General features: G+C 38.2%; 1 protein-coding gene across 1 annotated transcript in view; it reads left to right on the plus strand.

Annotated features, from left to right (window-relative positions):
- Nucleotides 1-892: 892 nt before the first annotated feature.
- LOC133992652 (inactive dipeptidyl peptidase 10-like) overlaps nucleotides 893-13,288 on the plus strand; it is a 56,581-nt gene continuing 44,185 nt past the window's right edge. The window contains exons 1-3 of the mRNA XM_062431337.1: nucleotides 893-961; nucleotides 8,942-9,053; nucleotides 11,102-11,197. Of these exons, the coding sequence (XP_062287321.1) occupies nucleotides 893-961; nucleotides 8,942-9,053; nucleotides 11,102-11,197 (277 nt within the window). The remainder of the gene's footprint in view (nucleotides 962-8,941; nucleotides 9,054-11,101; nucleotides 11,198-13,288) is intronic.

The following is a 13,288-nucleotide window of genomic DNA, read 5'->3' on the forward strand; positions in this document are numbered from 1 at the left end:
TTAATTGTAAACTGCAAAAACACAGGCTTTATGAATTTTTGGGTCATTTTCTACAAATTCTAAACACCACAAACACAAAATGCCAAATATGCAAATCTCTAGGAAAAGCAAGCACTGGATGCAATAAAATGACACACACATGCCATCATATGAATAGATTGTTCTACTAGCCAACACTGCATAGAGGTGCTCAACACAAAACACTATTACGAGTATCTTATCAGTATTTATCAGTAGGTTGTAAAATATTGTTATTTATTATTATTATTATTTTTTCCCAAATTGCAATATTTTGGAACACTTGTGTGTTGTTATGTAACAATTATATTCCTAATAGGAGAAAACCATGAAAAACAGTGGGTAAGATAAAGGGTTTTCTCTATACATATATATATAAAAATGTATAATGTAATAAATAAATAAATGTGGCTCCCTTTTTCAAAACTCTAAACACAAAAATAAATGCACATTTTTTAGAAAAAAGAAACTAGGCTGCCCTCTGCCTCCTATTTTGGTCCGGCCACAGTACCTCATCTACATCACAAGCGATGTTCACCCTAGTTAAACAGCGGGGAAAAGATTTAAACCGAAACCTTCACCTCAATGTCACCACATGCATTCTCCATTGCCTGGAAAAGACACATGCATTTGAGGAGATAGCGGTCATACACCTTCCATCACCATGCTGAAAACAAACAAACAAAAAAACCCTCTTTATTTGGATTTAGGAATCGGGAATATAAGGGGAGGCAAAGAACAATACATTGTGATTGGTCAAAGAATCATTTGTGGAGCAAGGACAATATATCTCGGCTACTTTAGTGCCCTCCTCTGCTCGGCTGGATTGTGATGTGATGAGAAGGTCTGTGTTATAGGGACTAAAGTTGGCATGATGATGGAGGACTCCTTGCTGGCTAAGAGCTTCACATATGGTTATATTCCCTCCACGTTGCCTGCCCAGGTACATTCACAACGGCACGGTGGCCAGTACATTAAAGAGTCCCTTAACACCCTCTACCATAGCAGAGGAAGAGCAGGAGTGTGGAAAATAGTCTTCACCCTTGCTGTATTACTGTGATGAACTTTAGCTCCTCGCCCTACTTCCCATATGGTCCTCCTCACACATACACTGCCCAACACTAACACCCACCAGCTTACAAAACAGGCAAACTGCACTTGCTCGATAACACACTCAAAAACATAGAAAGCAAGCAGCTCATTAACCGTGCTCCTAACTTTGAACTTGTTATCTAAACTGTAGAATACTTGGATCGAGTTTATTACTATAACAAAATGTTTTGGATACTATAAGAAAGGTGAAACAGGCTGAGGTTCCCACCTAAACATGATCCTGCAACCCCCAGTGTTTATCATGTACAGTAGCCTTCATAGATCTGTGATATGTTTTATAAAAATTCTACATTTTACTGTAGTTGCAGAGGCTCGTCACACTCAGCTAGGGAGGTTGATTGGGTTCATCCACTCAACAAGTCCAATGGCACTTAATTTTATTACAACGATAAATCACATAATAACTCACATTCTCTTCACCAGTTCTGACCGTTGCATTTCCACTACATACCAACAATAGTGAGGTGAAACAACACTGGATGCACTGGTTTGAATGAGCAAAAACAAACAAAAAACAAAAAATCTGGGATTTTATCCTTAGAGTATTAAAATCTGTCAATAAATCTAATAAAAAGACCAAAACCACTCGACTTATTTGGGAAAAGTTATGGGGACTATTTTCAGCTGTGGATTTAAACACATTATATGTATGTGTTTAAATTATACAGTAGGTGTGATATTGCATATTGACGACAGCAGAATGGTGCATTGCATGTGGATGCAGTACATGCATCCTTGTTGTTCAGTTTTTGATTTCTTTTTATTGATTGCTGGACAACAGTGGAGGTGTGAAACAGAGGAATACATTATATTAGGATGTGAGTACACAAGTACCTACTGCTCATGATGAGTTAGCAGGTACAGTAGCAATCAGTCTCTGCATTAGCCACAGCAGAACGCTGTGACTTGTTAGGGTCTCTGAAATCAGGCTACTACAGTATGTGACCTGGACAATTGTGATAATAATGTGGCAAGCTAGGGTTTGCAGGTAGGAAGCACTCAATGGGGAGCAGATTTCAACTTGAACATTGACTCTTTTCAGAACAGCTAAAGAACCGACTATGCATTTATATTTGGAAAAACGTCATCAGTCATAACAGTCGCAGTCTGACCACATTCATTGGGAACAACTAATTGTATAACAGTAATGGTGTTGTAGGAAGAGTAGAAACATAATGGAGCATAATGTAGGACACAATAAAGAACCAGCACATCATGGCATTTAGATTTAATAATTATAATACAACCGTGGACTTAGAACATTATGTTGCGTCTCTAAGTTTAAGCATGAGATCACCCTGTTCCTGTCTAAAAATGAATCTGTAACCTACAATGACCTATTGTTGTCCCATCTTTACCGACTGCTTAATCTCCCCTGATTTGTTTGCAAAGATTACAGTGCTCATAGAGAAACCTTACAAGCCTCTCCATGCAACCAAAGGACATCTCCCACTCCTGCTTCCTCTTAATATTCAGTGTCCTGAATAACCGCTGAAGCACAGCATTCCTCCCTGCTTTTATATGACAGAAATGTCAAGTGGTCCCGGCTCCACACTCAACGCTAGGTGATATATTATCTCTCAAATTCAGCCTTTGGGATATTTATTAGAATATTTCGGCCTGCCAATTCATCATATAAATGTTGTTCCTATCTGCCAAAGTCCTCAGTAAAATATTGAATTGAGGCAGAATATGAACTCCTTTTCTTGTCAGCAGAGCCAACAATGATCTCAATTTACTAACAAGTATTGTGTGTGTGTATTCAAAGTCTGATATATCAGACCTTTTTGTCCAAAAATGATTAAACCCATGTCAATGAGTCTGCACCAGGTGACAAGTTTCTCGTCCATGACGACAGTGATTACTGCAGTTTATTTAGAAATGGCTCCAAAGAGGCACAACCTCTTAACTTTGCACTGAACTCTCCGGAGATTGAAAATGTGATCAGTTATAACACTCTGGAGCTATTTAAGAACAACCTAACATGCCCAAACTCTTCATATTGAAGGAACATGTCATATAGCTTAAAAGCTTTAAGCCATTAATAGCTTTGAATGACAACAGAGGTCTACGGCATCGAGAAATAAGATATATCAGGCTTTGGATAAACACACAATACTTGTAAGTAGAATGTGTTCATTGTTAGTTTGGCTCTGCAAATGAAATGTATTTACAATGAGAAAAATAAAGAAAAATCGCCATCCACATACTTCAGGATTGGAAATCAAGCAGAGCTGGCCCCAGATTTTGACAGGATACATCAGACTCACATCGAATGGGTAGTAAATAGGGGGAAATAAATTTAACATGAGAGCAAACTCAGATTTCTCTTCAGAGCTCACATTGACTTGGACAACATAGTGAAAACATTTCAATGTCAATGCATCAATAATACATTTTTAATAAAGCACAACTTTCAGCCTCTCCTGAATGCACTTCATATATACGGTATACAACCTTATATTGTATACTTACAGTATTGCTCTGTCAATGCTGCCTGTATTCACCATTCCAGTTTCTACCTCTTACAATGCTGCCATGTGTCAAGTAGTAGCAAAAACATTTTCATAGTAACAAAGTCAGACTTTTTTTCTTCCCTGCTGCAAAGTGTGACTTTAGTTTTCATGGTTGTCACTATTTTATAACTGAAGAGGATGATTGTGTGTCTTACAATATGTCTTTCTTGTTGCTGGTTGGCCTGAGTTTGCATCATCAGGAGAAGGATATAATAGAGTCTTTTTAAGATACTGAGACACCAAAGTACAATGAAGTCAAGTCAAGTTATTTAAGTTCAGTACTTAAGATATTGTACTGTATAAGATATTGTGTAAGACAGGGATAACTTGAATTCTTCGAAGATGCACACAGTGTCAGCAAAAGGATGCACACTATATATTCTACAGCATATTAGTAGATATATACTCTATATACCACAGTGTACACTAGCAGAGTTGTCAATAAGAGTAGACTTTTTTTCACTTACCTCACAATTCTGGTCAGAAGACTGAATGCTCTCATTGAAGCATGCAGTATATAGCAGTGCTGCTTTTCTCAAACTCTGCACCATTGGAGATCAAAATATAATATGTTTCCGAAGCTCACACACAATCAATCAGTCAGCATCAGTCATGATGCATGCAGGGGAAGTTGTTGATATCTGGCTTGTAGTTCGCATTTGACTTTGAACTCCCCTGTACTCAGACAGTTTTCTTTTAAAGAAATCTGCAGACTTTTCCCCAGATGACTGGTGTCTGGTGCTTAGTAGGCTGTTTGGCAAGAAAACAGAGTGGATCAGCATCAGTTGAAGTAAATCCGAACATGATGTAATCCTCTTAATATTGCCTCTTGTTGCTCTCTGTCTTGGTTTTCTTCTTCAGAGTCTGTTTGACCAGATGGTAATTTGTTCAGTTTTAACCATTTCTCCAGATTGCTAATGCTATGGTGAAAAACTAATTTTAACCCATACAATAATCTTTTCTAAACATGGCTACGACTCAGAGGTAGAGTGGGTTGTCCGCTAATCAGAAATTTGTCAGTTCGATACCTTTGTCCACCAGTCCACATGTTGAAGTGTACCCCACTTCGAACCCCAAATTGTTCCGGATGAAGCAGTTGCATAGTATAGCTCTTTGAGTAGTCAGAAGAAATGCAGTCCATTTACCAAGTGTTTCTTGTGGATGTGGGTCATTTTGCATCTGTGTGTTTGTGTACCATAAAGTTGTATGTCTTAATTCATGTACTGACCCAAAAACACCATCTTCAAACCTCATTTAAGCCACAGAGGAATGCTGTTATTATATTGATGTGACTGGATCAGCTTTTTAGCTGCATTTGTTTTTCTTCCAATTATTTTCCATGCTAAATTGGCACCTTACAGTTCAGCCATGTGGCAAATTATTGTTTAGAGTAACCGTGAACAGTTACTCTAAACAACAAGAACAAGTCAACTGCACAATATATAAAAACTATGCAGGCAGGTCAAGAAGTGGCTTAATTGGGCATACAAGACCTTCACCAAATCACAGTGTAGAGTAGCAACAAAGGGACACTGAGTGCAGATAATTGTACTAACATTACAACTAAATGCACTGTTCCTCAAACTAGGACACAACTACTTCTCCACAATGGCCCCATGTGATGGGTTTATATGGCCAGGAAACCAGCAGGTTTTAAAGCTCAAACCCTAAAACCTGAAGGACTTGCATGAACTCACAATTACATAAACATGAATCCTGTTGGAAGTTTATTCAGTTTCAGTGCTTCTGTCTCCCAGCTGGTTTGGATCTTCTCTTGTTTTTCTATGAGTGTGTTATCCAGAGCATACTTTGTGAATATTCCTGCTGAATCCCACTGATCTGCCAACTGGACAGCATTGGACTGTCAGGATACTGTACACTGGTCCCACCCTTGAAGCATCCTAAGCAAACAGTGGGAATGGATTCTTCATTTCAAATAAAGATTCTGACAGAGATTAACTACTCCATAACACAGTACACTCTGCCACCTATTGCCCCCTTTTCTGTGCAGCTCAATTTTCTGCCACGGTATATCTTCAAAACAGCACCTGGCATGATGCTGCAGATAGTGGGGTGCATTTCACCAAGAGTAAAATCACATGGGTCACAAAAGAAGTGTCAGATATCATGTGCACTTCAGCTTCTGGGAAGTCGTAGACTTGTCTGACAGGTTAGCAGGTGAGATACAGTATCATTATGTTTGGTATCTGTTGTATTTATAGTGCTGCTTTGTAAGCCCGGTCGCATGGTGCTGACAAACAGAAAGACCAAGATTTCTGAAAGGCCAGCAGGAGTTGTCATTCCTCTAGTGTACCCAGAAAATCCCCTCTACATTTGGTCCTGGAGTACTGACAGGGGTGGATTTAGTGATTTGGGGCCTCAGGCATGGGGCCTCAGGCATGTCATGCTTTACTTTCAGTATTTCGAGATAAAGTATTTTTACTTAAAGGCACAATGAAATAAAAATATATTTCTCAGTTCTAATCCTTTGTCCCTGTGTTAACTGTTCTGTTACCTCTTGTTACTTGCAAAATATGTGTTTTTGAGTATTTATATATAAAAATGTTCTTTTTCTTTACAATGTTTTTATATGTTTGACGACTCATCTTGAACTCAGGTGTGTATTCAAAATGGTATCCAATCAAATGTGAATATGTGAATGCTCTGTTTACAACTTGTCCTGCTGACCCCAAGAGGTAAAAATCAGTTAATGCAACTTTGAAACCACCAAAGTAGCCTGTGTGTCAACTGAAAAATATGTCATTTGCCACTGTTTGGTTATGATATCAGAGGCGGCTGTTGGTCATGAGGTAGAGAGGGTTGTTGTTTCCCGGCTCTTCCAGTCCACATGTCAAAATATCCTCGGGCAAGATACCGAACCCCAAATTACTCCTGATGGCTGCGCCAGTGGTGTGTGAATGGTTAGTTCCTCCTGATGAGCAGTTTGGCCCCCTGCGCGTCAGCCTCTGCCATCAGCGTATTAATGTGTGTGTGAATTTGTGAGTGTGACTACTAGTATAAAAGCACTATGAGTGGTTAGTGATTTTTGGTCGATGGTTGTTGTTTTAGGTGTCTGGTGATCTCTGACTTCTCCTCTTTGAGGTTGGCAATTCTGCTTTTGGCATTTGTTTGATCTAGTGCACGTATCTGGTCAACATTTTAATTTGTCCATTATTCATTTGGTTCATCCCCAAATAAAATGCAAAATGAGTGAAGGTCCTATTGGCCTAGTGCTAATTAGCAACTGTTTTTATACTACATACTAGACCAAATTGGTAAATGTGATGAAAGTAATGCAGCATGGTAGGCTGTGGCTCAGGAGGTAGAGCGGTCATCCACCAATTGGAAGATTGGCGGTTCGATTCCCGGCTCCTCCAGTCCACATGTCGATGTGTCCTTGGGCAAGACACTTAACCCCAAATTGCTCCCGTTGCTGTGCCAACGGTGTATGAATGTGTATGAATGATTAGTTTCTGATGTGCAGGTTGGCACCCTGCGTGGTAGCTCCTGCCATCAGTGTATGAATGTGTGTGAATGGGGTGAATGAAATGTATTGTAAAGCGCTTTGAGTGGTCGAAAAGACTAGAAAGGCGCTATATAAGTACAGGCCATTTACCATTTACCATGGTAGCATTGTCATTGTGTTACCATGCTAGCATTTGCATTTAGCACAAAGACCAACCCTGCCTAAGTACAGTAACTCCTCCTAAAGGGCTGTACTAGGGAAATAAAAAAATGACTTGAATTGAATCAAAATGTTGTATCTTAAAATAAATAAATGTATCTTTAATATCCTCTATTGTTTTTTTAACAGATATTTTAATGCAGGATTCTTTCAAATGGATACATAGCGGTTTGAACAACTATTCGTAGCACATTTTCACAGCAGGAGATGAGATTCACTGAATTCCAGCAAATGAAAATGTTCACCATCAAGAAGATAACGGCCTGACGGCTCTGTGTATCATTGGAAGTCTATGAATAATGATATGATGGAGAAATCACAATGGCAAATAATTTCCCCTGACGTGTAATGAGGGTTGCTCCAGTTAATGAGGCTAAAGAAAACAGAGAAAAACAATGACAACACAAACAAAATGATGTTGAATCTAGACTGGAGGAAAAGTCTTTACTGTGGAAAATTACTTTTCTCTTGTGACTGATCCAGAATTTTAATATCCAGAAGCCACAGAGACTAACGCTAAAGCTGTAGAGACGAACTAGGAAGTTGGCAAGGCTCCAGGATATTTATCTTTGAATCATGCTCCCAATTAAAAGACTTGAAAAGCAAATAGATCCATAAATACGCAGACGGATTTTTAGATTGCTTGGGGCTCTGTGAGCGAGATAGATTTATTTATAACAGTGCTCTGTCATTGGAAATGAAATAAGGCTATATAATTGATGTCAGGAAGATAAAGAGTTTGAGATACATCTAAAAATGGGCCTGGTCTTCAGAGTATTGTTCTGTCTCGTTTACAGAGTGAAGCTTTCATCAAGTTCAACACAGTAATAGCAGCTCAACCCGTTGGGTTTGTTCCAAGAGGCGGATTTACTTAGGCTGGCATCACCAGACCAATTCGCAAATGCGATTTACTCTGGAACCTCTCTGTTTATTTTCGATTTCCAGGGGGCATTATCAATTTTTTTTTTTTTTCATCTGTCTGTTCATGTTCCAATTTTTACTAAGTTCCAGTTTACTTTGCAAAGGACTACAAATAATATAGCTTTTTGGAACAGTGAAGAGCATTTTCTAATCTGGTGTTCCTATCAGCAGTAATCAGCAGGACATTATTTATCTGTCCTTTCTGGAGGACAGTCTCTGTAAAACATAAAATAAATATTTTTCTCTTTGCATAAGGTAAACAAATCAATAAATATGTATCAATGCATGCTGTACATACCATATAAAACAAGATATTTCCTTATTTAGTGTTTCCTTTGTTTTCTAAGTTGCAGTGCATTGAGCTCTCTGTGAGTTATAGGGGCAAACACTGTTTTGCTATACCAACTTAAATTCAACATACCTACAAAGCACAGTTGATGCTTTTAGTTTTATATACATTATTAAACCCAAAATGGGACATTTCTCCTAGAGCCATCGCATTTATGCACAGGAGCAGCCAACTCCTGCAAAGCCTCCTGTGCACAAATGGCTCAAATATTCCATCTTGTTCAAGGTCACTTCAGCGAATTGCTGCTATGAGGGAAGACACTCACTGTGCATTGCTATCTTGGGATATTATTTACCTTATTCATACATATTTACATGATTTGTTTCCCTTGTGTTGTAGGACATAGGGCCTATTGGACCAGACAGGAACTGGAAGGGCATTGGCATCTCTATCCTGGTTATTGCACTGGTGCTTTCCCTGATTGGACTGTCAATTGTTCTTCTGTCAAAAGGTGAGACTCCCCACAGATCTACTTACAAAAATGACAAAATAACATATTTAGGTTTTAAGAAATGTCCATGCAACTTGCCATGACTTGCATTTTGTAAAATATTGCAGATCGCCGTCAGGAACGCCTCACTCGAATCATCTCAAAACCAGCTAACTATGCTTTCTTTTATTTGTGTGCATCACAGTTGCACATCTTATATATTAAATGATCCAATTAAACATGAGGGCACTCTATTTAACTGCCTGGAGCTGCTTCTTAGTTTAAACCTGCCGTTAATTCTCACAGCAACACTTACAAGTTAAGAGAAGCCCGAGGAAGTCTGACTATATGATTCATGTAAATGGACAAACTGGGAATTACTCTTTATTCTAGTTACATCATATCAAAAAAATATTATCTTAATTATCCAGAACAATTATCAAGAGATATTTGATGAGCCTCAAGATACATGCTGAAGACTCCTTCTATACTCCAAATGATTTTTACAGTATGAGCTACTGTGCTTCAGACGTGTTGCCATTCTCAGAATTTCAATTATGTTATTTTCTCTCTTATTCAATCTTCACATACCCATCCTGCATACACATACTGATGTAGGAACACAGTCATCTTGATAAATATTTGACTAGCATCTGAAACTCTTGGCACATAATGCATACAGTGCACAAACTTATCCACACACTCATCTTCTCCAGACTCGATTACTGTGACTCATTACTTGTAGAAATCCTCCAGTTATGATTTTCACACCTTCAATTGGTCCAAAATGTAGCAGCAAGGCTTTTAACAGGTTTTAACAGATGACATCACATAACCCTGGTTTTGGCATCACTCCACTGGCTTCTTGTCCATTTTAGAATTGATTTAAAAAAATGATTCATCACCCTTAAAGCTGTTCATGGGCCGGCCCCTTCATACATTGCAGACCTCCTGACTACTTACAAACTGGTGTGCAGCTTCAGATGATTTGACAGGCCTTTACTTACCTTTACAAAATCAGACGTGCCTTCTCGGTCAGGGCCCTAAAATGATGGAATAGACAGCCAGAGTTAAATAAAAGTATTATTATTCTTATTATTCTTATGTATTATTGTCACTGTTTGCCCTGAACAAACAGATGATGACAGTAATATGTTGACAATACCTTTACATGTGTATTACAAACTCTCCTTGGTTGGCACTGATAGTATGTAATCATGTAATCCTAGACAGTGTCTCAGGTGAAAGACAGGTTTTAATATATTATTATAGTGCAGTCTAAGAAAACATCTGGAAGGGATTACTGCAAAACATTTCACACAACAGACCTCCCAGTTGTCCATTTACCTGTGAAATACACAACTTCATGCAGATGTAATAGAGCTGTATATCATTTAATTGTTCCTTAAATCATTCCACCAATGTAGCCTTGCACTTGTACAACATAATTGGACTCACAATGGACAGTCAGACCAAAAGAAAAAAAGAGAAAATTGATGCAGCACAACCTGAGATATCACTTTTTTTATTCCATGCTATTGTTTTCCTTGTTGAAACCTGCATTACCCACAGTGCAACTCACTCAACTGCTGACAGTTTAGTTAAATATTTGGTTGTGTTATGCTCCTGTAGTAGTGGCTAATGTAGCCTGGAGCTAGCCTCCAGCAGGGATGAGGAGCGGGTTGCAGAGCTCTGGTAGCTCTGGACTTTTTTCTAACTCCACATAATTTATTTTTTTCTAATTTTCAAACTTGTAGTCTTCAGCTCCAAACAGTGCTGACTCAAAGTGAAATCATTTGAGTAATTTTTCAGATTTATCATACAGTAGCTCCCTCTGGTGCAACAAAGAGTTTTCTACTTTTTCACATGCAGCAGTCCTCCCGATATCTGTAAACATCAGACTTTGTTGTGTACAACTGGTTCATCTTTAAAAGTCTACGGTTTGGATTCATCCTGTGATTTTTCTTAAACTTTTTAAGAGTATAGAGGCTGTACTCTATAAAATGTGATATTAAATTGACATCTGATTGATGTTGGTATATTCAATTTATTTATGTTTCTCCCTTTAGATGATGGTGGTAAACACTCTGGTTCACAGCTGACAGTGGATGACCTCTTTCAAAGAGACTTTCAAATACACGATCCTGAAGCAAAGTGGATCAGTGGTATGTATATCAAAGGGTTAGGCTATTTCAATATCTTTAATGATGCAAAAAATGGTTTTGAAATGATATAATTTAAAAAGTTGTTGCTCTTTGCTCACATTTAAATATAAAGTATACAACCCTGATTACAAGATTACCCAATTTCCAATACCTGTTTTTGGAAAACACACACAATTGTCCTGTTGGGAAAGTTTTTCCTGAGAGACTATAATCTAAACAGAAGAGGGTCTTCATCCTTGAAGCTTTTTCTGCCTTTAAAAGTGAAATACATCCATCAAAGCAAAGCGTAAATCCTGCATTTGTGTATCATGTCTAGCTGTCACATACTCTCACATACACTCTACTGTCAGGCTCTTTAAAGGGGTCAAAATGATTTTCTGCAGCATTTAACACTGTCTTTTTGAGCTCCTCCTCATCGTTGACAGCAGTCAGTCGTTCCGTTACGGCTGTAAAGACATCAGAATTTGCTTTGGACTTGTTTTTGCTCATCATACCTCCATGACAGAAAGGAAAAAACATTACATAAGCCTTCAGAAACTCTTGCAGGTTAAACTGGGCTAAAAAAAAACATTTTAGGGATGACCAACTAAAATACTTTATACAGTAAAGGTATAAACAACCCATAATGCAACACTTTCTGTATTAGCCCGTGTTACAGCAATACTCTTGCCATTTAAAAATAATATCTGTTATGATGAACATATTTTCCAAAATAAAATATCTGCTTATCTTTGGACCAATATGGTACATTTTTTTCACAGAAAATTGTCCCATTTAGAATGGATCTGGTAATGGCCAGTATGAACAGAAGGAATCATTAAAGCAGCAAAAAATCTATGCCAGTGTTGTTTGGGCACCTGGAAATTTAAATCTATCTCTTAAGGGATGCTGGGACAGAAGTTTGTCTAACCATTAACTCTGTTTTATTTGTTTCTCTTTAACAACTCATTCAAGAGACTCTTTTCATGCAGAATCCACGAATAACACATCAAGTAGCTCCTCTCAGTAACACTCAGTTTTCCATTACTGAAAGCCCAACCTTTCAAATCTACCAACTCCTATCAAATCACCAAATAATCTTAGAAGAGTTGTCTAATTTCTTGGCATAGTTATCCTGCAAAAAAAAGGTTAGCTTTATCAAAAGTTGTAATTGAAATAAATGAAGGACACAGAAACTCTGAAAACAATTAGCACCAAAGAGTCACACAGCACTGTCCGCACCTTGTTATTTCTGTCATTATTGTAATTGGTGTGGGGATGGTTGTAGATTATCTTCACAGTGCAAATTCACCCTGCAGACTCATTCAATTTGTGTCTGGTGACTTAATTATCCTTTGATAATGCAGCAGATAATTAGCCAATTAGTGATCACGTTTGCCTTCTAGGCGTATTCCACAGGTGGTGTGGAATTTGTTTTAAGCACTAGCAAACAATTGCTAATTCATGCATCCAGCAGACACTGAGAAACATTAGCATTCATTAGGAGTTGTGTTTCTGGTCATCTGATGAATGCAGGTCCAACATTCACTTTTTAGCTATCATCTGCCAAATGGTCCATTATGTTCAGCCAAGTTTAAGCCCTCCAAATTAAATGAGAAAATACTACAAGCTAAATCTTCCACTGAGATGCATATTTTCATTATAACACCAATAATCTTGATAGATTGATGTATTTTAAAAAAAACTTCCTGGTGAGTATAGCGTCTGTTTCCAGTTACCTCACTCTTCTTAAATGATTACACGGACATTTTGTGCAGCAAGCTGCTTATTTAAAATCTCCTCTTTATGAGCCTGGGTGCCCTTAAAGTCCCTGCTTTGTCATTACCAGGTTTGTTTGGGGCACAAAGGTGCAACAAGTCAAACTTTTATTGCTCCAAAGCACAAATTGATCATATTGCATCTGCAAGGTGTTGACAGGGCTATTATTCAATACAGATGACTCAGCTTTACTTGGCCAGGGGCTTAGATTTTTGTCTTTGAGACCTTGCAGGGTTGCCACCAACATTCAACCAAGCAACTCGTACTTGTTCACAGTTTATGGCAGGCAGTGATACGAGTGTTGGGTATTATTGGCCCACTGTTTTTTAATTG

Source organism: Scomber scombrus, chromosome 13, assembly GCF_963691925.1.
Source record: "Scomber scombrus chromosome 13, fScoSco1.1, whole genome shotgun sequence".
Taxonomy (NCBI): Eukaryota; Metazoa; Chordata; class Actinopteri; order Scombriformes; family Scombridae; genus Scomber; species Scomber scombrus.